This window comes from Oncorhynchus masou, chromosome 11 (assembly GCF_036934945.1).
Source record: "Oncorhynchus masou masou isolate Uvic2021 chromosome 11, UVic_Omas_1.1, whole genome shotgun sequence".
Lineage (NCBI taxonomy): Eukaryota > Metazoa > Chordata > Actinopteri > Salmoniformes > Salmonidae > Oncorhynchus > Oncorhynchus masou.
In genome coordinates, this window is record NC_088222.1 from 54,034,830 (window position 1) to 54,060,186 (window position 25,357).

The 25,357-nt window shown below is 49.8% G+C and overlaps 1 protein-coding gene across 1 annotated transcript in view; it reads left to right on the forward strand.

Annotated features, from left to right (window-relative positions):
• The window catches only part of jade2 (jade family PHD finger 2), a 179,340-nt gene that overhangs the window by 143,138 nt on the left and 10,845 nt on the right, over positions 1–25,357 (forward strand). The window contains exons 10-13 of the mRNA XM_064978820.1: positions 5,921–6,038; positions 11,780–11,847; positions 20,527–20,542; positions 21,317–21,370. Of these exons, the coding sequence (XP_064834892.1) occupies positions 5,921–6,038; positions 11,780–11,847; positions 20,527–20,542; positions 21,317–21,370 (256 nt within the window). The remainder of the gene's footprint in view (positions 1–5,920; positions 6,039–11,779; positions 11,848–20,526; positions 20,543–21,316; positions 21,371–25,357) is intronic.

Genomic DNA, 25,357 nt, shown 5'->3' on the forward strand with positions numbered 1-25,357 from the left:
ACGTGTCTCTCTCTGTCTCTGGGTGTGACGTGTCTCTCTCTGTCTCTGGGTGTGTGTCTCTGGGTGTGACGTGTTTCTCAATTCAATTCAAGGGGCTTTATTGGCATGGGTAACATGTGTTAACATTGCCAAAGCAAGTAAGGTAGATAATATATAAAGTGAAATAAACAATAAAAATTAACAGTAGACATCACACATACAGAAGTTTCAAAACAATAAAGACATTACAAATGTCATATTATATATATATATATACAGTGTTTTTACAATGTACAAATGGTTAAGGACACAGGATAAAATAAATAAGCATAGATATGGGTTGTATTTACAATGGTGCGTGTTCTTCACTGGTTGCCCTTTTCTCGTGGCAACAGGTCACAAATCTTGCTGCTCTGATGGCACACTGTGGAATTTCACCCAGTAGATATGGGAGTTTTTCAAAATTGGATTTGTTTTCGAATTCTTTGTGGATCTGTGTAATCTGAGGGAAATATGTCTCTCTAATATGGTCATACATTGGGCAGGAGGTTAGGAAGTGCAGCTCAGTTTCCACCTCATTTTGTGGGCAGTGAGCACATAGCCTGTCTTCTCTTGAGAGCCATGTCTGCCTACGGCGGCCTTTCTCAATAGCAAGGCTATGCTCGCTGAGTCTGTACATAGTCAAAGCTTTCCTTAATTTTGGGTCAGTCACAGTGGTCAGGTATTCTGCCGCTGTGCACTCTCTGTGTAGGGCCAAATAGCATTCTAGTTTGCTCTGTTTTTTTGTTAATTCTTTCCAATGTGTCAAGTAATTATCTTTTTGTTTTCTCATGATTTGGTTGGGTCTAATTGTGCTGCTGTCATGGGGCTCTGTGGGGTGTGTTTGTGAACAGAGCCCCAGGACCAGCTTGCCTAGGGGACTCTTCTCCAGGTTCATCTCTCTGTAGCTGATGGCTTTGTTGTGGAAGGTTTGGGAATCGCTTCCTTTTAGGTGGTTATAGAATTTAACAGCTCTTTTCTGGATTTTGATAATTAGTGGGTATCGGCCTAATTCTGCTCTGCATGCATTATTTGGTGTTCTACGTTGTACACGGAGGATATTTTTGCAGAATTCTGCGTGCAGAGTCTCAATTTTGTGTTTGTCCCATTTTGTGAAGTCTTGGTTGGTGAGTGGACCCCAGACCTCACAACCATAAAGGGCAATGGGCTCTATGACTGATTCAAGTATTTTTAGCCAAATCCTAATTGGTATGTTGAGATTTATGTTCCTTTTGATGGCATAGAATGCCCTTCTTGCCTTGTCTCTCAGATCGTTCACAGCTTTGTGGAAGTTACCTGTGGCGCTGATGTTTAGGCCAAGGTATGTATAGTTTTTTGTGTGCTCTAGGGCAACAGTGTCTAGATGGAATTTGTATTTGTGGTCCTGGTGACTGGACCTTTTTTGGAACACCATTATTTTTGTCTTACTGAGATTTACTGTCAGGGCCCAGGTCTGACAGAATCTGTGCATAAGATCTAGGTGCTGCTGTAGGCCCTCCTTGGTTGGTGACAGAAGCACCAGATCATCAGCAAACAGCAGACATTTGACTTCAGATTCTAGTAGGGTGAGGCCGGGTGCTGCAGACTTTTCTAGTGCCCGTGCCAGTATGTTGAAGAGGGTGGGGCTTAAGCTGCATCCCTGTCTAACCCCACGACTCTGTGAAGAAATTTGTGTGTTTTTTGCCAATTTTAACCGCACACTTGTTGTTTGTGTACATGGATTTTATGATGTCGTATGTTTTACCCCCAACACCACTTTCCATCAGTTTGTATAGCAGACCCTCATGCCAAATTGAGTCGAAGGCTTTTTTGAAATCAACAAAGCATGAGAAGACTTTGCCTTTGTTTTGGTTTGTTTGGTTGTCAATTAGGGTGTGCAGGGTGAATACATGGTCTGTTGTACGGTAATTTGGTAAAAAGCCAATTTGACATTTGCTCAGTACATTGTTTTCATTGAGGAAGTGTACGAGTCTGCTGTTAATGATAATGCAGAGGATTTTCCCAAGGTTACTGTTGACGCATATTCCACGGTAGTTATTGGGGTCGAATTTGTCTCCATTTTTGTGGATTGGGGTGATCAGTCCTTGGTTCCAAATATTGGGGAAGATGCCAGAGCTAAGGATGATGTTAAAGAGTTTTAATATAGCCAATTGGAATTTGTTGTCTGTATATTTGATCATTTCATTGAGGATACCATCAACACCACAGGCCTTTTTGGGTTGGAGGGTTTTTATTTTGTCCTGTAACTCATTCAATGTAATTGGAGAATCCAGTGGGTTCTGGTAGTCTTTAATAGTTGATTCTAAGATCTGTATTTGATCATGCATATGTTTTTGCTCTTTATTCTTTGTTATAGAGCCAAAAAGATTGGAGAAGTGTTTTACCCATACATCTCCATTTTGGATAGATAATTCTTTGTGTTGTTGTTTGTTTAGTGTTTTCCAATTTTCCCAGAAGTGGTTAGAGTCTATGGATTCTTCAATTACATTGAGCTGATTTCTGACATGCTGTTCCTTCTTTTTCCGTAGTGTATTTCTGTATTGTTTTAGTGATCCACCATAGTGAAGGCGTAGGCTCAGGTTTTCTGGGTCTCAATGATTTTGGTTGGACAGGTTTCTCAATTTCTTTCTTAGATTTTTGCATTCTTCATCAAACCATTTGTCATTGTTGTTAATTCGGTTTTCTATTTGAGATTTTTAGATTTGATAGGGAAGCTGAGAGGTCAAATATACTGTTAAGATTTTCTACTGCCAAGTTTACACCTTCACTATTACAGTGGAACGTTTTACCCAGGAAATTGTCTAAAAGGGATTGAATTTGTTGTTGCCTAATTGTTTTTGGTAGGTTTCCAAACTGCATTCCTTCCATCTATAGCATTTCTTAATGTTATTCAGTTCCTTTGGCTTTGATGCCTCATGATTGAGTATTGCTCTGTTTAGGTAGACTGTGATTTTGCTGTGGTCTGATAGGGGTGTCAGTGGGCTGACTGTGAACGCTCTGAGAGACTCTGGGTTGAGGTCAGTGATAAAGTAGTCTACAGTACTACTGCCAAGAGATGAGCTATAGGTGTACCTACCATAGGAGTCCCCTCGAAGCCTACCATTGACTATGTACATACCCAGCGTGCGACAGAGCTGCAGGAGTTGTGACCCGTTTTTGTTGGTCATGTTGTCATAGTTGTGCCTAGGGGGGCATACGGGGGAGGGAATGCTATCACCTCCAGGCAGGTGTTTGTCCCCCTGTGTGCTGAGGGTGTCAGGTTCTTGTCCGGTTCTGGCATTTAGGTCGCCACAGACTAGTACATGTCCCTGGGCCTGGAAATGATTGATTTCCCCCTCTAGGATGGAGAAGCTGTCTTCATTAAAATATGGGGATTCTAGTGGGGGGATATAGGTAGCACACAGGAGGACATTTTTCTCTGTTAGGATCATTTCCTTTTGAATTTCTAGCCAAATGTAGAATGTTCCTGTTTTGATTAATTTAACGGAGTGAGTTAGGTCTGCTCTATACCAAATTAGCATACCCCCTGAGTCCCTTCCCTGTTTCACACCTGGTAGTTTGGTGGATGGGACTACCAGCTCTCTGTAACCTAGAGGGCATCCAGTGGGTCTGTCTCCTCTATACCAGGTTTCTTGCAGGATGACAATGTCTGTATTACCGATTTCTTTGGTGAAGTCCGGGTTTCTGCTCTTCAGGCCAAAGGCAGATGACCTCAGGCCTTGGATATTCCAGGATGAGATAGTGAAGGCTTTTTGTTCCATAGAGTGTCCAATGTTGTTGGTTGTGGTTTGGCCTCAGGCCAGTAAGTGTGAGCAGAGCCTGCTGAGCATCTGGTACATGCCATTGGCTTGGGCGAGTGTGAGAGTGGGGGTTGGGACTGTTTGCCCACTCACTACCTGGGCGTATGTGTGGCTTCCATGTTGAGGCCCTCTTTGCGGGGGTGGGGTGCATGGGGTGGGCAGGAGTGGCATAGGTCTGATCTGAGGGGGTCTAAATGGGGTGTGGGCATGGTTGACGTGGGGGGGTGTTGATTGGTTGGGGTAGGGGTGTGGATGTGTCTGGGTGTGCGGTTTTCTGGATGTAATTCCTCTTGGCGTGGGTCCTCTATGTGTAGGTCCAGGAGGGGTCCTGCAGGTCTGGGAGGGGGTCTCGCTGGTCTCGGTGGGGTGTCTATTGATCTGTTGCTCCTGTGTGAAGTGTTGGGGATACGTTTGAGAGCGATGTCCTTTAGAGTTCGGGCAAAGATGGGCACTGCTGCCTTGTAGAGGTGGACCTGGTCATAGAGGCTGTTCAAGTCCAGGGTGGAGTGGTGGGCCAGGAAAACGTTTGGTTTTGAGGCACAGTCACGGGAAATACTTGCGTTTACCCGCTGTATTGTGGCAGGGTGGAAGTCTTTTCGTGGTAGCAGGGTGGAGATAACCACTTGTGCGTTGGGGAAAGTAGAAGAAGCCTTTTCAATCACTCCCTTCAGTGCTGTGGCCACTCTTTCCTGCTGTGCCCTCAGGTCGTTTGTGCCTGTGTGTATTATTATGTGGCTGGGTGAGCCTAGTTTGGCCTCTCTCTGTCTCTGGGTGTGACGTGTCTCTCTCTGTCTCTGGGTGTGGCGTGTCTCTGGGTGTGGCGTGTCTCTCTCTGTCTCTGGGTGTGACGTGTCTCTCTGTCTCTGGGTGTGTCTCTCTGTCTCTGGGTGTGACGTGTGTCTCTCTCTGTCTCTGGGTGTGGCGTGTCTCTGGGTGTGGCGTGTCTCTGGGTGTGGCGTGTCTCTCTCTGTCTCTGGGTGTGACGTGTCTCTCTGTCTCTGGGTGTGGCGTGTCTCTCTCTGTCTCTGGGTGTGACGTGTCTGTCTCTGGGTGTGACGTGTCTCTCTCTGTCTCTGGGTGTGACGTGTCTCTCTCTGTCTCTGGGTGTGACGTGTGTCTCTCTCTGTCTCTGGGTGTGGCGTGTCTCTGGGTGTGGCGTGTCTCTGGGTGTGGCGTGTGTCTCTCTGTCTCTGGGTGTGACGTGTGTCTCTCTGTCTCTGGGTGTGACGTGTGTCTCTCTGTCTCTGGGTGTGACGTGTGTCTCTCTTTCTCTGGGTGTGACGTGTGTCTCTCTCTGTCTCTGGGTGTGGCGTGTCTCTCTCTGTCTCTGGGTGTGGCGTGTCTCTGTCTCTGGGTTTGGCGTGTCTCTCTCTGTCTCTGGGTGTGGCGTGTCTCTGTCTCTGGGTGTGGCGTGTGTCTCTCTGTCTCTGGGTGTGGCGTGTCTCTCTCTCTGTCTCTGGGTGTGACGTGTGTCTCTCTCTGTCTCTGGGTGTGACGTGTGTCTCTCTCTGTCTCTGGGTGTGACGTGTGTCTCTCTGTCTCTGGGTGTGACGTGTGTCTCTCTCTGTCTCTGGGTGTGACGTGTGTCTCTCTCTGTCTCTGGGTGTGACGTGTGTCTCTCTCTGTCTCTGGGTGTGGCGTGTCTCTCTCTGTCTCTGGGTGTGGCGTGTGTCTCTCTGGGTGTGGCGTGTCTCTCTCTGTCTCTGGGTGTGGCGTGTCTCTCTCTGTCTCTGGGTGTGGCGTGTCTCTCTCTGTCTCTGGGTGTGGCGTGTCTCTCTCTGGGTGTGGCGTGTCTCTCTCTGTCTCTGGGTGTGGCGTGTCTCTCTCTGTCTCTGGGTGTGGCGTGTCTCTCTCTGTCTCTGGGTGTGGCGTGTCTCTCTCTGTCTCTGGGTGTGGCGTGTGTCTCTCTCTGTCTCTGGGTGTGACGTGTGTCTCTCTCTGTCTCTGGGTGTGGCGTGTGTCTCTCTCTGTCTCTGGGTGTGACGTGTGTCTCTCTCTGTCTCTGGGTGTGACGTGTGTCTCTCTCTGTCTCTGGGTGTGACGTGTGTCTCTCTCTGTCTCTGGGTGTGACGTGTGTCTCTCTCTGTCTCTGGGTGTGACAGGTGAGGAACCTGTGCTACATGGTCACGCGGCGGGAGAAGATGAAGAGTTCCCTGTGTGACCTCCAGGAGAAGATTTTCCACCTGCAGATCCAGCTGCTGGAGGAGGACCTAGCTGGAGGTGAGTGGCACAAAACACGCACACCCGCACACACACCATCAGAGAGCTCAAGCACAAGCCACCAGCTGCAGTGTGGGGCTGTGTTCGGCAGAAGCAGACATACATACAGTATTACACTGCTGTGACTTCCTTCCTGTTATAACCTCAGAGGGTGAATTCAGGACAGCAGTGTGTGGCCCTGTTCTAATACTTTCAAAATGCACCCTTATCTCCTTGTTCAATATTTTAAACATGCATCCTTCCCTCCTTGAGGTAATATGGGAATGGGATGGAGCCCTTGGTCATGATTTAGGGAATACTTCAGGTTTCCATTCCATTCCCATGTGACTTCAAGGAGGGAGAGAGGGAAGGAAAGAATGTGTTGGGAGTCTAGAACCCGTCGTGACAGGCTTACTGATGGTTATTGTGAGCTGGCAGGGGAGGGAGGGAGACAGAGATTCATAGAGAAGAGGAGGGAGAGAGTACCTGACCACTGTGACTGACCCAGACTTAAGGAAAGCTTCTGACTATGCACAGACTCAGTGAGCATAGCCTTGCTATTGAGAAAAGCCGTCGTAGGCAGATCTGTCTCTCAAGAGAAGACCGGCTATGTGCACTGCCCACAAAATGAGGTGGAAACTGAGCTGCACCTCCTGCCCAATGTATGACGATATTAGTGATACATATTTCCCTCAGATTACACAGATCCACAAGAAATTCAAAAAACAAACCCAATTTTGATAAACTCTCATATCTATTGGGTGAAATACCAGTGTGCCATCACAGCAGCAAGATGTGTGACCTGTTGCCTCAAGAAAAGGGCAACCAGTGAACAAACACCATTGTAAATACAACCTGTATTTGTTTATTTATTTTACCTTTTGTACTTCAACTATTTGCACATCGTTACAACACTGTACATAGACATAATATGACGTTTGTCTTTTATTCTTTTGGAACTTCTGTGAGTGTGATGTTTAGTGTTAATTTTTGTTTATTTCACTTTTGTTTATTATCTACTTCAATTGCTTTGGCAATGTTAACATGTTTCCCATGCCAATAAAGCCCTTACATTGAAATTGAATTGAGAGAGCGAGAGCGAGCGCGATGTGGAGGCAAAGAGAGGGATATGAGAGAGGTCGCCCAGTCATTGATACTGACAGCCCCACCTTTCTCCATCTAAGAGAGGGATATGAGAGAGGTCGCCCAGTCATTGATACTGACAGCCCCACCTTTCTCCATCTAAGAGAGGGATATGAGAGAGGTGAGTCATTGATACTGACAGCCCCACCTTTCTCCATCTAAGAGAGGGATATGAGAGAGGTCCCAGTCATTGATACTGACAGCCCCACCTTTCTCCATCTAAGAGAGGATATGAGAGAGGTATGCCCTGACAGCCCCACCTCTCCATCTAAGATACTCATTGACAGCCCCACCTTTCTCCATCTAAGAGAGGGATATGAGAGAGTCATTGATACTGACAGCCCCACCTTTCTCCATCTAAGAGAGGGATATGAGAGAGGTCACCCAGTCATTGATACTGACAGCCCCACCTTTCTCCATCTAAGAGAGGGATATGAGAGAGGTCACCCAGTCATTGATACTGACAGCCCCACCTTTCTCCATCTAAGAGAGGGATATGAGAGGTCGCCCAGTCATTGATACTGACAGCCCCACCTTTCTCCATCTAAGAGAGGGATATGAGAGAGGTCACCCATACCTTTCTCCATCTAAGAGAGGGATATGAGGAGGTCACCCAGTCATTGATACTGACAGCCCCACCTTTCTCCATCTAAGAGAGGGATATGAGAGGTCGCCCAGTCATTGATACTGACAGCCCCACCTTTCTCCATCTAAGAGAGGGATATGAGAGAGGTCACCCAGTCATTGATACTGACAGCCCCACCTTTCTCCATCTAAGAGAGGGATATGAGAGAGGTCACCCAGTCATTGATACTGACAGCCCCACCTTTCTCCATCTGAGGGATATGAGAGAGGTCACCCAGTCATTGATACTGACAGCCCCACCTTTCTCCATCTAAGAGAGGGATATGATACTGATACACAGCCCCACCTTTCTCCATCTAAGAGAGGGATATGAGAGAGGTCACCCAGTCATTGATACTGACAGCCCCACCTTTCTCCATCTAAGAGAGGGATATGAGAGAGGTCACCCAGTCATTGATACTGACAGCCCCACCTTTCTCCATCTAAGAGAGGGATATGAGAGAGGTCGCCCAGTCATTGATACTGACAGCCCCACCTTTCTCCATCTAAGAGAGGGATATGAGAGAGGTCGCCCAGTCATTGATACTGACAGCCCCACCTTTCTCCATCTAAGAGAGGGATATGAGAGAGGTCGCCCAGTCATTGATACTGACAGCCCACCTTTCTCCATCTAAGATATGAGAGAGGTCGCTGATACACAGCCCCACCTTTCTCCATCTAAGAGAGGGATATGAGAGAGGTCGCCCAGTCATTATGATACTGACAGCCCCACCTTTCTCCATCTAAGAGAGGGATATGAGAGAGGTCACCCAGTCATTGATACTGACAGCCCCACCTTTCTCCATCTAAGAGAGGGATATGAGAGAGGTCTCATTGATACACAGCCCCACCTTTCTCCATCTAAGAGAGGGATATGAGAGAGGTCACCCAGTCATTGATACTGACAGCCCCACCTTTCTCCATCTAAGAGAGGGATATGAGAGAGGTCGCCCAGTCATTGATACTGACAGCCCCACCTTTCTCCATCTAAGAGAGGGATATGAGAGAGGTCGCCCAGTCATTGATACTGACAGCCCCACCTTTCTCCATCTAAGAGAGGGATATGAGAGAGGTCGCCCAGTCATTGATACTGACAGCCCCACCTTTCTCCATCTAAGAGAGGGATATGAGAGAGGTCGCCCAGTCATTGATACTGACAGCCCCACCTTTCTCCATCTAAGAGAGGGATATGAGAGAGGTCGCCCAGTCATTGATACTGACAGCCCCACCTTTCTCCATCTAAGAGAGGGATATGAGAGAGGTCGCCCAGTCATTGATACTGACAGCCCCACCTTTCTCCATCTAAGAGAGGGATATGGAGATAGTCATTATGATAGACAGCCCCACCTTTCTCCATCTAAGAGAGGGATCGCCCAGTCATTGATACTGACAGCCCCACCTTTCTCCATCTAAGAGAGGGATATGAGAGAGGTCACCCAGTCATTGATACTGACAGCCCCACCTTCCTCCATCTAAGCGAGCAGGGTGCAGGCAGAGGGCCCGGTCTTCTGCGTCCCAAATGGCGGCCTACTCCCTTCCTAGTGTGTGCAACTTTTGACCAGGGCCCATGGGTGCCCTGGTGAAAAGTAGTGCTCCACATAGGGTGTAGGGTGCCATTTGGGCTGCAAGCCAGTGAAAGCAGTGTGTTCTCTCTGTCCCCTCCCCCGGCTGTGTGTGGACCGCTCATTTCCATGTGTGAATAGATATGGCTGCTTAGCGCCGGGCAGCCAACGCAGGCCCCTGATAGCGCTGAGAAGTGGGAGGTCCTACTACACATCAGCGGGCTTTGAGGCTCAGTAATGATGAACACTGCAAACTGAGTCCCGGCTGGAGAGACTCGCAAAACTCCCCAGGCTAACACACACACACACACACACACACACACACACACACTGACAAGCGTGCCACACAGACATAGGTAAAAGGACACACACACACACACACACACTGACAAGCGTGCCACACAGACATAGGTAAAAGGACACACACGCGCAAGGACTCTCACAACCGCATACACACGCTTCCTTTTCCACACACAGACAGATCCCACTCCAACACACACCTGAACTAACATAGCCAATTCCTCTTTCAAATATGTAATATGCACATAAATTCCCACCCAAACCCCACCCCTCCCCTTTTCCAAGACACACACACTTCTTTCTCTAGTTTCTCCTTAAGACTCTAGAGAGTCCTGGCTAGTTACTCTGTAACCGGGTGGCTCGTTTCCCATATTCCTCCTGACAGACACACAGGGGAAACCCTCCGACTCTTTGCTCTGGGGCCTTTACTTGGCCAAGTGGAGTAGTGTGTGAAGACTATTGTCACGCCTGTGAGGGGTTACTATGGGACCAGTACTGGGGCCAGAGGGAGGACATGGACACTGCAGGTTACTACCACTACACCACAACTACTCACATGACTGGGGGCTGTAATGGAGTCAGGGAGAGTCCTAAATGGCACCCTGTTCCCTATGGGCCCTGGTCAAAACTGTTGCGTTATAGAGAGCATAGGGTGCATTCTTGGAATGCAGATTTTTATCTGTCTCGGGATATCCTACATTCAAGTCTAGCCTTAAAGGTTCCTTTCTACTGGCTTACCTTCCTGTAGACGTGTGTGGAGGGGACTCTGGGCTGAGCTCTCTGTCTTATAGAGAGAGAAGGAGAGGAAGTGGTAGAGGGAGCAGGAGAGAGAAGGAGAGGAAGTGGTAGAGGGAGCAGGAGAGAGGAGAGGAAGTGGTAGAGGGAGCAGGAGAGAGAAGGAGAGGAAGTGGTAGAGGGAGCATGAGAGAGAAGGAGTGGAAGTGGTAGAGGGAGCATGAGAGAGAAGGAGAGGAAGTGGTACAGGGAGCATGAGAGTGAAGGAGAGGAAGTGGTAGATGGAGCATGAGAGTGAAGGAGAGGAAGTGGTAGAGGGAGCATGAGAGTGAAGGAGAGGAAGTGGTAGATGGAGCATGAGAGTGAAGGAGAGGTAGAGGGAGCATGACAGAGAAGGAGAGGAAGTGGTAGATGGAGCATGAGAGTGAAGGAGAGGTAGAGGGAGCATGACAGAGAAGGAGAGGAAGTGGTAGAGGGAGCATGAGAGAGAAGGAGAGGAAGTGGTAGAGGGAGTGTAAAGAAGCTCTGGCGTCGTGCTAATGAGCGCAGGTAAGAAGTGGGGCACGGTGCAACAAACACACACACACACAAACTTACACACTCTCTCTTTTACACACACACACACACACACACACACACACACCGCAGCTGAGTGCTCCCAGAAAGAGAGGAAATTAACCACACACTTCAAAAAGACGAATCCCTTGGAGGCACTGCACCTAACTGACAACGGCAGAAAATGTAAATGAGAGGAGAGAGGGGGGAGGGGGAGAAGTGTGATAGGGGGAGAGGGAGAAGTGTGATGGGGGGAGAGGGAGAAGTGTGATGGAGAGGGAGAAGTGTGATGGGGGGAAAGAGGGAGTAGTGAGAGGGGGAAAGAGGGAGTAGTGAGAGGGGGAAAGAGGGAGTAGTGAGAGGGGGGAAAGAGGGAGTAGTGAGAGGGGGAAAGAGGGAGTAGTGAGAGGGGGAAAGGGAGAGGGGGGGAGAGGGAGAGGGGGGAAAGAGGGAGCAGTGAGAGGGGGGGGAGAGGGAGAAGTGTGATGGGGGAAGAGGGAGAAGTGTGATGGGGGGAAGAGGGAGAAGTGTGATAGGGGGAGAGAGGGAGAAGTGCGATAGGGGGAAAGAGGGAGTAGTGAGAGGGGGAAAGAGGGAGAAGTGCGATATGGGGGAGAGGGAGAAGTGTGATAGGGGGAGAGGGAGAAGTGTGATAGGGGGAAAGAGGGAGAAGTGTGATAGGGGGAAAGAGGGAGTAGTGAGAGGGGGGAAATAGGGAGAAGTGCGAGAGGGGGGAAAGAGGGAGTAGTGAGAGGGGGGAAAGAGGGAGTAGTGAAATAGGGGGAAGAGGGGGAAAGAGGGAGTGTGAGAGGGGGAAAGAGGGAGTAGTGAGAGGGAGGAAAGAGGGAGTAGTGAAGGGGAGAGGGGGAAATAGGGAGAAAAGAGGGAGTAGTGAGAGGGGGAAAGAGGGAGTAGTGAGAGGGGGAGAGGGGGAAAAAGAGGGAGTAGTGAGAGGGGGAAAGAGGGAAAGAGGGAGTAGTGAGAGGGGGAAAGAGGGAGTAAGAGGGGGAAAGAGGGAGTAGTGAGAGGGGGGGAAAGAGGGAGTAGTGAGAGGGGGAAAGAGGGAGTAGTGAGGGAAAGGGGGGGAAAGAGGGAGTAGTGAGAGGGGGGGAAAGAGGGAGTGAGAGGGAGAGGGAGGGGGAAAGAGGGAGTAGTGAGAGGGGGAAAGAGGGAGTAGTGAGAGGGGGAAAGAGGGAGTAGTGAGAGGGGGAAAGAGGGAGTAGTGAGAGGGGGAAAGGGGGAAAGTAGTGAGAGGGGGGGAAAGAGGGAGTAGTGAGAGGGGGAAAGAGGGAGAAGTGAGAGGGGGAAAGAGGGGAGTAGTGAGAGGGGGGAAAGAGGGAGTAGTGAGAGGGAGGAAAGAGGGAGTAGTGAGAGGGGGAGGAAAGAGGGAGTAGTGAGAGGGGGAAAGAGGGAGAGGAGAGAGGGAGAGGGAGAAGTGAGAGGGGGAAAGAGGGAGTAGTGAGAGGGGGAAAGAGGGAGAGGAGAGGAGGGGGAAAGAGGGAGTAGTGAGAGGGGGAAAGAGGGAGTAGTGAGTGAGAGGGGGAAAGAGGGAGTAGTGAGAGGGGGAAAGAGGGAGAAGTGAGAGGGGGAAAGAGGGAGTAGTGAGAGGGGGAGGAGAGGGAGAAGTGAGAGGGGGGAAAGAGGGAGTAGTGAGAGGGGGAAAGAGGGAGTAGTGAGAGGGGGAAAGAGGGAGTAGTGAGAGGGGGAAAGAGGGAGTAGTGAGAGGGGGGAAAGAGGGAGTAGTGAGAGGGGGGGAAAGTGAGGGAAAGTAGTGAGAGGGGGAAAGAAAGTAGGGAAAGAGGGAGAAGTGAGAGGGGGAAGAGGGAGTAGTGAGAGGGGGAAAGAGGGAGTAGTGAGAGGGGGAAAGAGGGAGTAGTGAGAGGGGGAAAGAGGGAGTAGTGAGAGGGGGAAAGAGGGAGTAGTGAGAGGGGGGGAAGAGGGAGTAGTGAGAGGGGGAAAGAGGGAGAGTGAGTGAGAGGGGGGAGGAAAGAGGGAGAAGTGAGAGGGGGAAAGAGGGAGTAGTGAGAGGGGGAAAGAGGGAGTAGTGAGAGGGGGGGAGAGGGAGAAGTGAGAGGGGGAAAGAGGGAGAAGTGAGAGGGGGGGAAAGAGGGAGTAGTGAGAGGGGGAAAGAGGGAGTAGTGAGAGGGGGAAAGAGGGAGTAGTGAGAGGGGGAAAGAGGGAGTAGTGAGAGGGGGAAAGAGGGAGTAGTGAGAGGGGGAAAGAGGGAGAAGGGAGAGGGGGGAGGGGGAAAGCGTGTGAGAGGGGGGGAGAGGGGGAGCAGTGAGAGGGGGAAGAGGGAGAAGTGTGAGGGGGAAGAGGGAGAAGTGTGAGGGGGAGAGGGAGAAGTGTGAGGGGGGGAAGAGGGAGAAGTGTGAGGGGGGGAGAGGGAGGGGGGGGGAAAGAGGGAGTAGTGAGAGGGGGAAAGAGGGAGTAGTGAGAGGGGGAAAGAGGGAGAAGTGAGAGGGGGAGGGAGAGGGAGAAGTGAGAGGGGGGAAAGAGGGAGTAGTGAGAGGGGGGAAAGAGGGAGAAGTGAGAGGGGGAAAGAGGGAGTAGTGAGAGGGGGGAAAGAGGGAGTAGTGAGAGGGGGAAGAGGGAGTAGTGAGAGGGGGAAAGAGGGAGTAGTGAGAGGGGGGAAAGAGGGAGAAGTGAGAGGGGGAAAGAGGGAGTAGTGAGAGGGGGAAAGAGGGAGTAGTGAGAGGGGGGAGGGAGTAGAGGGGGGAGTAGTGAGAGGGGGGGGAGGAGGGGAGAAGTGAGAGGGGGGAGTGGGAGAAGTGAGGGGGGGAAAGAGGGAGTAGTGAGAGGGGGAAAGAGGGAGTAGTGAGAGGGGGGGAAAGAGGGAGTAGTGAGAGGGGGAAAGAGGGAGTAGTGAGAGGGGGAAAAGAGGGAGTAGTGAGAGGGGGAAAGAGGGAGTAGTGAGAGGGGGAAAGAGGGAGTAGTGAGAGGGGGAGAGGGAGAGTGAGAGGGGTGAGCAGTGAGAGGGGGAAGAGGGAGAAGTGTGAGGGGGAAGAGGGAGAAGTGTGAGGGGGGAAGAGGGAGAAGTGTGAGGGGGAGAGGGAGAAGTGTGAGGGGGGGGAGAGGGAGTGAGAGGGGGAAAGAGGGAGAAGTAGTGAGAGGGGGAAAGAGGGAGTAGTGAGAGGGGGAAAGAGGGAGTAGTGAGAGGGGGAGGAGAGGGAGAAGTGAGAGGGGGAAAGAGGGAGGGAGGGGGAAAGAGGGAGTAGTGAGGGGGGGGAGTAGTGAGAGGGGGAAGGGGAGTAGTGAGAGGGGGAAGAGGGAGAAGTGAGAGGGGGGGGAAAGAGGGAGGTGAGAGGGGGAGGAGTGTGAGGGGGGGAAAGAGGGAGTAGTGAGAGGGGGGGGAGAGAGGGAGAAGTGAGAGGGGGAAAGAGGGAGTAGTGAGAGGGGGAAAGAGGGAGAAGTGAGAGGGGGAAAGAGGGAGTAGTGAGAGGGGGGAAAGAGGGAGTAGTGAGAGGGGGAAAGAGGGAGTAGTGAGAGGGGGAAAGAGGGAGTAGTGAGAGGGGGGAAAGAGGGAGAAGTGAGAGGGGGGGGAAAGAGGGAGAAGTGAGAGGGGGGAAAGAGGGAGTAGTGAGAGGGGGAAAGGGGAGAGTGAGAGGGGGAAAGAGGGAGTGAGAGGGGGGAAAGAGGGAGTAGTGAGAGGGATGGGGGGAAAGAGGGAGAGGGAGAGTGAGATGGGTGAGGGGGAGCAGTGAGAGGGGGGGAAAGAGGGAGTAGTGTGAGGGGGAAGAGGGAGTAGTGAGAGGGGGAGAGGGAGAAGTGTGAGGGAGAGGGGAAAGGGGGGGAGGGGAGTAGTGAGAGGGGGGAGAGGGAGAAGTGCGAGAGGGGGGAAAGAGGGAGTAGTGAGAGGGGGAAAGAGGGAGTAGTGAGAGGGGGAAAGAGGGAGTAGTGAGAGGGGGAAGAGGGAGTAGTGAGAGGGGGAAGAGGGAGTAGTGAGAGGGGGAAAGAGGGAGTAGTGAGAGGGGGAAAGAGGGAGTAGTGAGAGGGGGAAAGAGGGAGAAGTGAGAGGGGGAAAGAGGGAGTAGTGAGAGGGGGAGAGGAGAGGGAGAAGTGAGATGGGGGAAAGAGGGAGTAGTGAGATGGGGGAAAGGGGGAGTAGTGAGAGGGGGAAAGAGGGAGTAGTGAGAGGGGGAAAGAGGGAGTAGTGAGAGGGGGAAAGAGGGAGTAGTGAGAGGGGGAGAGGAGGGAGAGAGGAGGGGGGAAAGAGGGAGTAGTGAGAGGGGGAGGAGAGGGAGAAGTGCGAGAGGGGGAAAGAGGGAGTAGTGAGAGGGGGAAAGAGGGAGTAGTGAGAGGGGGAAAGAGGGAGTAGTGAGAGGGGGAAAGAGGGAGTAGTGAGAGGGGGGAAGAGGGAGTAGTGAGAGGGGGAAAGAGGGAGTAGTGAGAGGGGGAAAGAGGGAGTAGTGAGAGAGGGGGAAAGAGGGAGAAGTGAGAGGGGGGAAAGAGGGAGTAGTGAGAGGGGGAAAGAGGGAGAAGTGAGAGGGGGAAAGAGGGAGAGTGGAGGGGGAAAGAGGGAGTAGTGAGAGGGGGAAAGAGGGAGTAGTGAGAGGGGGAAAGAGGGAGTAGTGAGAGGGGGGAAGAGGGAGTAGTGAGAGGGGGAAAGAGGGAGTAGTGAGAGGGGGAAAGAGGGAGTAGTGAGAGGGGGAAAGAGGGAGTAGTGAGAGGGGGAGAGGGAGTAGTGAGAGAGGGGGAAAGAGGGAGAAGTGAGAGGGGGGAAAGAGGGAGTAGTGAGAGGGGGAAAGAGGGAGTAGTGAGAGGGGGAAAGAGGGAGTAGTGAGAGGGGGAAAGAGGGAGTAGTGAGAGGGGGGAAGAGAGAGGGGGAAAGAGGGAGAGTGAGAGGGGGAGGGGGAGCAGTGAGAGGGGGGAGAGGGAGAAGTGGAGGGGGGAGGGAGAGAGAAGTGAAAGAGGGGGGAGAGGGAGAAGTGAGAGGGGGAAAGAGGGAGTAGTGAGAGGGGGGGAAAGAGGGAGTAGTGAGAGGGGGAAAGAGGGAGTAGTGAGAGAGGGGGAAAGAGGGAGTAGTGAGAGGGGGAAAGAGGGAGTAGTGAGAGGGGGAAAGAGGGAGTAGTGAGAGGGGGAAAGAGGGAGTAGTGAGAGGGGGAAAGAGGGAGTAGTGAGAGGGGGAAAGAGGGAGACGTGAGAGGGGGGAGAGGGAGAAGTGTGAGGGGGGAAGAGGGAGAAGTGCGATAGGGGGAGAGAGGGAGAAGTGCGATAGGGGGAAAGAGGGAGTAGTGAGAGGGGGAGAGAGGGAGTAGTGTGATATGGGGGAGAGAGGGAGTAGTGAGAGGGGGAAGAGGGAGAAGTGTGAGGGGGGAGAGGGAGAAGTGTGAGGGGGGAGAGGGAGAAGTGTGATAGGGGGGAGGGGGGAGAAGTGTGATAGGGGGGAGGGGGAGAAGTGTGATAGGGGGAGGGGGAGAAGTGTGATAGGGGGGAGGGGGAGAAGTGTGATAGGGGGGAGAGGGAGAAGTGTGATAGGGGGAGGGGGAGAAGTGTGATAGGGGGAGGGGGAGAAGTGAGAGGGGGAAAGAGGGAGAAGTGAGAGGGGGAAAGAGGGAGTAGTGAGAGGGAGTAGTGAGAGGGAGGAAAGAGGGAGAAGTGAGAGGGGGGAAAGAGGGAGTAGTGAGAGGGGGGAAAGAGGGAGAAGTGAGAGGGGGAAATAGGGAAAAGTGAGAGGGAGGAAAGAGGGAGAGAGTGAGAGGGAGGAAAGAGGGAGAAGTGAGAGGGAGGAAAGAGGGAGAAGTGAGAGGGGGAAAGAGGGAGAAGTGAGAGGGGGAAAGAGGGAGAAGTGAGAGGGGGGAAGAGGGAGAAGTGAGAGGGGGGAAAGAGGGAGAAGTGAGAGGGGGAAAGAGGGAGAAGTGAGAGGGGGGAAAGAGGGAGTAGTGAGAGGGGGAAAGAGGGAGAAGTGAGAGGGGGAAAGAGGGAGAAGTGCGAGAGGGGGAAAGAGGGAGTAGTGAGAGGGGGAAGGAGGGAAAAGTGCGAGAGGGGGAAAGAGGGAAAAGTGCGAGGGGGGAAAGAGGGAGTAGTGAGAGGGGGAAAGAGGGAGTAGTGAGAGAGGGAAAGAGGGAGTAGTGAGAGGGGGAAAGAGGGAGTAGTGAGAGGGGGAAAGAGGGAAAGTGGGAGAAGTGTGAGGGGGAGAAAAGAGGGAGAGGTGAGAGGGGGAGAGGGAGAAGTGAGAAGGAGGGAGAAGTGTGATGGGGGGAGGGAAAAGTAGAAGTGAGAGAGGGGGGAAAGAGAAAAAAACAACCTATCTGACTACAACGTTTCCAAATGTCTCTTCAAGTTTGGTCCGTTGCAGAAAATGAGTTTTTTCTTCTTCTTTCCGACAGCACACATCACTCATACATATGACCTTCTATCCTACACACACTTACCAGCTGTGTTCAGGCACGCACACACCCACACAACAGGTTTGTTGAAAACAATATGGACACATGTATACACACACACACACCCAGGGTATCCTCAGTGTGAAACACAACCCTCCGGGAAGACACAGTGAGGTACCTCTCAGCCCCCCCGTGCATGTCCTGCCCCTCCATCAAGAGGAAGCGTGATGGAGGGAGACCCTCAGTGCCCCCACAACTCGGCCTCTATTATAACCAGCATGAGAGGAAGTCGGGCGTGCACACCATCCGCTCCACTGTTGGTCTAAGCAGCGGGAGCGTATTAAAACATGTCCCCCAACAAGAAGTGTGAAAGGGGGACGACCAACCCAACCGCACAGCTAGTGGGACGGTTCCTCAGCGGTGTGCTCTCCCTCTGTGTTATGTGTGTCTCTGTGTATGTCCAAAGAGATGCTGGTGCAGATGTACAGTACCAGTCAACAGTTTTGACACATCTACTTGTTCAAGGGTTTGTCTTTGTTTTCTACGTTGTGGAATAATAGTGACATATGGAACCATGTAGTAACCAACAACAACAAACGTGAAACAAATCAAAATATATGTTATATTTGAGATTCTTCAAAGTCGCCACCTTTTGCCTCGATGACAGATTTGCACACTCTTGGCATTCTCTCAACCAGCTTCATGAGGTAGTCGCCTGGAATGCATTTCAATTAACAGGTGTGCATTGTTAAATAGTGGAGTTTCCTTCCTTCTTACTAATGGGGAATTTGTTTTGTGTATTTAATTTCCTCTACATCATTGTATGACTCCTTTGAGCCAATTAGTTGTGTTGTAACAAGGTAGGGGTGTTATACAGAAGATAGACATATTTGGTAAAATACCAAATCCACATTATGGCAAGAACAACTCAAATCAGCAAAGAGAAACAACAGTCCAACATTACTTTAAGACATGAAGGCCAGTCAATGTGGAAAATTTCAAGAACTTTGAAAGTTTCTTCAAGTGCAGTCGCAAAAACCATCAAGCGCTATGTTGAAACTGGCTCTCATGAGGACCGCCACAGGAAAGGAAGACCCAGAGTTACCTCTGCTGCAGAGGATCAGTTCATTAGAGTTACCTCTGCTGCAGAGGATCAGTTCATTAGAGTTACCTCTGCTGCAGAGGATCAGTTCATTAGAGTTACCTCTGCTGCAGAGGATCAGTTCATTAGAGTTACCTCTGCTGCAGAGGATCAGTTCATTAGAGTTACCTCTGCTGCAGAGGATCAGTTCATTAGAGTTACCTCTGCTGCAGAGGATCAGTTCAGTAGAGTTCCCTCTGCTGCAGAGGATCAGTTCATTAGAGTTACCTCTGCTGCAGAGGATCAGTTCATTAGAGTTACCTCTGCTGCAGAGGATCAGTTCATTAGAGTTACCTCTGCTGCAGAGGATCAGTTCATTAGAGTTACCTCTGCTGCAGAGGATCAGTTCATTAGAGTTACCTCTGCTGCAGAGGATCAGTTCATTAGAGTTACCTCTGCTGCAGAGGATCAGTTCATTAGAGTTCCCTCTGCTGCAGAGGATCAGTTCATTAGAGTTACCTCTGCTGCAGAGGATCAGTTCATTAGAGTTCCCTCTGCTGCAGAGGATCAGTTCAGTAGAGTTCCCTCTGCTGCAGAGGATCAGTTCATTAGAGTTACCTCTGCTGCAGAGGATCAGTTCATTAGAGTTCCCTCTGCTGCAGAGGATCAGTTCATTAGAGTTACCTCTGCTGCAGAGGATCAGTTCATTAGAGTTACCTCTGCTGCAGAGGATCAGTTCATTAGAGTTACCTCTGCTGCAGAGGATCAGTTCATTAGAGTTCCCTCTGCTGCAGAGGATCAGTTCAGTAGAGTTCCCTCTGCTGCAGAGGATCAGTTCATTAGAGTTACCTCTGCTGCAGAGGATCAGTTCATTAGAGTTACCTCTGCTGCAGAGGATCAGTTCATTAGAGTTACCTCTGCTGCAGAGGATCAGTTCATTAGAGTTACCTCTGCTGCAGAGGATCAGTTCATTAGAGTTACCTCTGCTGCAGAGGATCAGTTCATTAGAGTTACCTCTGCTGCAGAGGATCAGTTCATTAGAGTTACCTCTGCTGCAGAGGATCAGTTCATTAGAGTTACCTCTGCTGCAGAGGATCAGTTCATTAGAGTTACCTCTGCTGCAGAGGATCAGTTCATTAGAGTTACCTCTGCTGCAGAGGATCAGTTCATTAGAGTTACCTCTGCTGCAGAGGATCAGTTCATTAGAGTTACCTCTGCTGCAGAGGATCAGTTCATTAGAGTTACCTCTGCTGCAGAGGATCAGTTCATTAGAGTTACCTCTGCTGCAGAGGATCAGTTCATTAGAGTTACCTCTGCTGCAGAGGATCAGTTCATTAGAGTTACCTCTGCTGCAGAGGATCAGTTCATTAGAGTTACCTCTGCTGCAGAGGATCAGTTCATTAGAGTTACCTCTGCTGCAGAGGATCAGTTCATTAGAGTTGCCTCTGCTGCAGAGGATCAGTTCATTAGAGTTACCTCTGCTGCAGAGGATCAGTTCATTAGAGTTCCCTCTGCTGCAGAGGATCAGTTCATTAGAGTTACCTCTGCTGCAGAGGATCAGTTCATTAGAGTTACCTCTGCTGCAGAGGATCAGTTCATTAGAGTTACCTCTGCTGCAGAGGATCAGTTCATTAGAGTTACCTCTGCTGCAGAGGATCAGTTCATTAGAGTTCCCTCTGCTGCAGAGGATCAGTTCATTAGAGTTACCTCTGCTGCAGAGGATCAGTTCATTAGAGTTACCTCTGCTGCAGAGGATCAGTTCATTAGAGTTACCTCTGCTGCAGAGGATCAGTTCAGTAGAGTTACCTCTGCTGCAGAGGATCAGTTCATTAGAGTTACCTCTGCTGCAGAGGATCAGTTCATTAGAGTTACCTCTGCTGCAGAGGATCAGTTCATTAGAGTTACCTCTGCTGCAGAGGATCAGTTCATTAGAGTTACCTCTGCTGCAGAGGATCAGTTCATTAGAGTTACCTCTGCTGCAGAGGATCAGTTCATTAGAGTTACCTCTGCTGCAGAGGATCAGTTCATTAGAGTTACCTCTGCTGCAGAGGATCAGTTCATTAGAGTTACCTCTGCTGCAGAGGATCAGTTCATTAGAGTTACCTCTGCTGCAGAGGATCAGTTCATTAGAGTTACCTCTGCTGCAGAGGATCAGTTCATTAGAGTTACCTCTGCTGCAGAGGATCAGTTCACAGAGTTCATTACCTCTGCTGCAGAGGATCAGTTCATTAGAAAGTTCCCTCTGCTGCAGAGGATCAGTTCATGAGTCCAGAGTTACCTCTGCTGCAGAGGATCAGTTCATTTGTTGAACCTCTTTGGTTACAGATGATTCCATTGTGTTATTTCATAGTTTTGATGTTTCCTCTTATTCTGCAATGAGGATCAGTTCATTAATGAGTTCCTCTGCTGCAGAGGATCAGTTCATTAGAGTTACCTCTGCTGCAGAGGATCAGTTCATTAGAGTTACCTCTGCTGCAGAGGATCAGTTCATTTGAGTTACCTCTGCAACGATTAGTCAGCTGGTGGGGTAGGATTCTGGGGTCAGTTCATTTCTCAGAGTTACCTCTGCTGCAGAGGATCAGGAGTGAGACAATGAGCCTCAGGGTACTGTTCACTGCTTAGAGGACCCCCAATTTAGTTTAGATAATGAAATTACCTCTGCTGCAGAGGATCAGTTTACATTAGAGTTATTTAACCTCTGCTGCAGAGGATCAGTTCATTAGAGTTACCTCTGCTGCAGAATATAGGGAATCATTTGGGGCAGTTACCATGTCCTCAGAACATCGGTATGTCCCCAAATACAGCCAATGCTTTAAAAACAGGTAGTTGATCTAACAGAGAAAAAATATCCTGGTCTTGACCTTCTCCTGTTCAGAGGAGGCTCCACTGTGTTGCTCTATTTCCTCTGCAGAGAAAACTTCCATAAGGTCAGAACGGGGTGAAGGAAAGGGGAAGGAGCTACTAAAATAGCCAAAAAGAAAGAGAGGTGGAAGTCGGACAACGGCTCCCTCCTCAAACAGCTAGGTAGGTCTGACGCACCACAGAGGCTTGTGTATTGGGCCAAGGTGGTGACGAACACCCACGAGTTGCTATCACACCTCCCCGTTGTCCAGGCTGGAGATCTGTCCTTTTGTCTGATGAGTCAAATTGTCAGGATTTAACAAGTTTGGAGAGCCAATGCCTGCACCAATCCAAAGCATTCAAATGTCTTTGGAGACACACTGGGCTACTTTGAAGAATACATCTCTGGAGAATGTATGCTGAGCGATTATTTTGAGGTTGTTTTGGTGATGATAATCCAAAAATATTTTTTTGGTTTTGATTATTTTGGTTGAATGCTGTAACACAGAATAAAACTCGTATAAAAGTCCCATGATGTTAGTGATGCCCATTACTGCTTATCACTTATTAACCATCATTTATACACATGCCTTTATTTCATCAAATATTTAATTTGTTATGAATGATATATATGACTTCATCAAATATTTAATTTATGTATTTATCTTTATTTTTTGGTGGCTTTATTATTTAATTCTAAGTCATTTGATCTCATCTCTACAGAGCTGCTGTGCACTATTTTAGTTTCTTCAACTTTTATACTGCTGTACCAACTTCAATCACTGATCATGTATTTTCAGGTGAGATACCTCCCGGCAACAGCTGCTCTATATCCCCTCAATGACTATTTTCAGTAGCAGACCTAAAAGAAACAAAGCCCGTGATGCGCAGTGGATGTGGTCATTGTAGTTAGTTTAGACATAAAATGTTGTAATTATGTCAAATTTATCCTGTTGGAAACTACAACTCCTACTTACTACATTGCACAGTTCAGGCTGGATCTGATTTATATCTAAGGAAACTGGTGATGTCCAGCTGAGTGAAGGGTTAAATGGTACAAATAATTTAACCGCTTTTCTGAGGTGGGAGCTGGGGGTTCTCAGTTTCACAGTTATATTCTCTCCACAGTGCTGTGATAACAGAACATGGGGGAAACTTTTCCATTCTGGAGGTGGTTCCTCAGATGTTATCTTCTCAGCCTACCTCATCGTTTTTGTTTCTTCACTGGTTCCTCAGATGTTACTCAGCCTACCTCATCGTTTTTGTTTCTTCCCCTCCGCCTGACTGGTTCCTCAGAAATCTCCTCAGCCTACCTCATCGTGTTTTGTTTCTTCCCCTCCGCCTGACTGGTTCCTCAGATGTTATCTCCTCAGCCTACCTCATCGTGTTTTGTTTCTTCCCCTCCGCCTGACTGGTTCCTCAGATGTTAAGCCTACCTCATCGTGAGTCCGCCTGACTGGTTCCTCAGATGTTACTCCTCAGCCTACCTCATCGTGTTTTGTTTCTTCCCCTCCGCCTGACTGGATAATGAAATCAAACCTCATTGACTGCCTGACTGGCCTCCTCAGTAGTTGACTGTGTTTACATTATGGTTCAGATGTATTTAACCTGCTTCATCCGCCTGACTGGTTCCAAATGTTATCACCCTATTCCCCCTCCGCCTGACTGGTTCCTCAGATGCAGCCTACCTCATTGTTTGTTTCTTCCCTCCGCAGAATTCCTCAGATGTTATCTCCTCAGCCTACCTCATCGTGTTTTGTTTCTTCCCCTCCGCCTGACTGGTTCCCAGATGTTATCTCCTCAGCCTACCTCATCGTGTTTTCCGCCTGACTGTTTCCTCCTCCGCCTGACTGGTTCACAGATGTTATGTCCTCCACCTCATCGTGTTTTGCTTCCCCTCCGCCACTGGTTCCTCAGATTTAAAAACACCTACCTCAGTTGATCTTCCACCGCCTGATGAGAAAATCTCCTCAGCCTATCCTGGTCTTCCCTCCGCCTGACTGGTTCCTCAGATGTTATCTCCTCATGCTCATCTGGTTTCTCCACTGGTTCCTCAATGTTCCTCAGCCTCCTCATTTTTTGTTTCTCTCCGCCTGACTGGTTCCTCAGATGTTATCTCCTCAGCCTACCTCATCGTGTTTTGTTTCTTCCCTCCGCCTGAAGATGTTATCTCCTCAGCCTACCTCATCGTGTTTTGTTTCTTCCCCTCCGCCTGACTGGTTCCTCAGATGTTAGGTGGAAGCCTGACTGGTTCCTCAGATGTTATCTCCTCAGCCTACCTCATCGTGTTTTGTTTCTTCCCCTCCGCCTGACTGGTTCCTCAATGTTATCTCCTCAGCCTACCTCATCGTGTTTTGTTTCTTCCCCTCCGCCTGACTGGTTCCTCAGATGTTATCTCCTCAGCCTACAGATCGGCTTCCCCTCCGCCTGACTGGTTCCTCAGATGTTATCTCCTCAGCCTACCTCATCGTGGTTTCTTCCCCTCCGCCTGACTGGTTCCTCAGATGTTATCTCCTCAGCCTACCTCATCGTGTTTTGCTTCCCCTCCGCCTGACTTTCCAGATCTCCTCAGCCTACCATCATCTGGTTTCTTCACCCCTGACTGGTTCCGATCTGCCTACCTGTTTTGTTTCTTCCCCGACCGCCTGATGTTATCTCCTCAGCCTACCTCATCTGTTTTGTTTCTTCCCCTCCGCCTGACTGGTTCCTCAGATGTTATCTCCTCAGCACCTCATCGTGTTTTGTTTCTTCCCCTCCGCCTGACTGGTTCCAGATGCCTGCACCTCATCGTGTTTTGTTTCTTTCAAACTCCTCAGATGTTATCTCCTCAGGTGTTTTGTTTCTTCCCCTCCACACTGGTTCCTCAGATGTTATCTCCCTCAGCCTACCTCATCGTGTTTTGTTTCTTCCCCTCCGCCTGACTGGTTCCTCAGGATCTCCTCAGCCTACCTCATCGTGTTTTGTTTCTTCCTCCGCCTGTGGTTCCCATCTCCTCAGCCTACCTCATCGTGTTTTGTTTCTTCCCCTCCGCCTGACTGGTTCCTCAGATGTTATCTCCTCAGCCTACCTCATCGTGTTTTGTTTCTTCGCCTGGTCTCCTCTGTGGACTGGTTCCTACATTTTGATTGTTATCTGTGATTTATAATAAAAATCGTGTATCTTCCCCTCCGTTTTCCTCAGTTTCCTCAGCCTACCTTATTTTGGTTGAATGACTGGTTCCACAGAATAAAACCTACCTCATCGTAATAAAACCTCATCGTCCCATGATGTTAGTGATGCCCATTACTGCTTATCCTTACTTAACCATCATTTATACCTCATCGTGTTTTGTTTCTTTCCAACTGGTTCCTAATGTTATCTCCTCAATATACCTCATCGTGTTTTGTTTCTTCCCTCCGCCTGACTGGTTCCTCAGATGTTATCTCCTCAGCCTACCTCATCGTGTTTTGTTTCTTCCCCTCCGCCTGATTTCCTCAAATGTTATCTCCTAGCCTACCTTTGTTTTGTTTCTTCCCCTCCGCCTGATGGTTCCTCAGATATTATCTCCTCAGCCTACCTATTTTTTGTTTATTCCCCTCCGCCTACTGGTTAGATTTATCTCCTCAGCCTACATCTTTTTGTTTTTCCCCTCCGCCTGACTGGTTCCTCAGATTTTATTTCAGCCTAATTAAGGTTCATTTATCTCCTCTCCTACCTCAGAGTTGCTTCCCCTCCGCCTGACTGGTTCCTCAGAATCTCCTCAACACTAAGATGTTTCTTCCCCTCCGTACTGGTTCCTCAGATGTTATCTAAGCCTACCTCATCGTGTTTTGTTTCTTCCCCTCCGCCTGACTGGTTCCTCAGATGTTATCTCCTCAGCCTACCTCATCGTGTTTTGTTTCTTCCCCTCCGCCTGACTGGTTCCTCAGATGTTATCTCCTCAGCCTACCTCATCGTGTTTTGTTTCTTCCCCTCCGCCTGACTGGTTCCTCAGATGTTATCTCCTCAGCCTACCTCATCGTGTTTTGTTTCTTCCCCTCCGCCTGACTGGTTCCTCAAATGTTATCTCCTCAACAAAGTTTTGTTTCCCCTCCGCCTGACTGGTTCCTCAGATGCCTCAGCCTACCTCATCGTGTTTTGTTTCATCCCCTGCCTGACTGGTTATGTTATCTCCTCAGCCTACCTCAAATG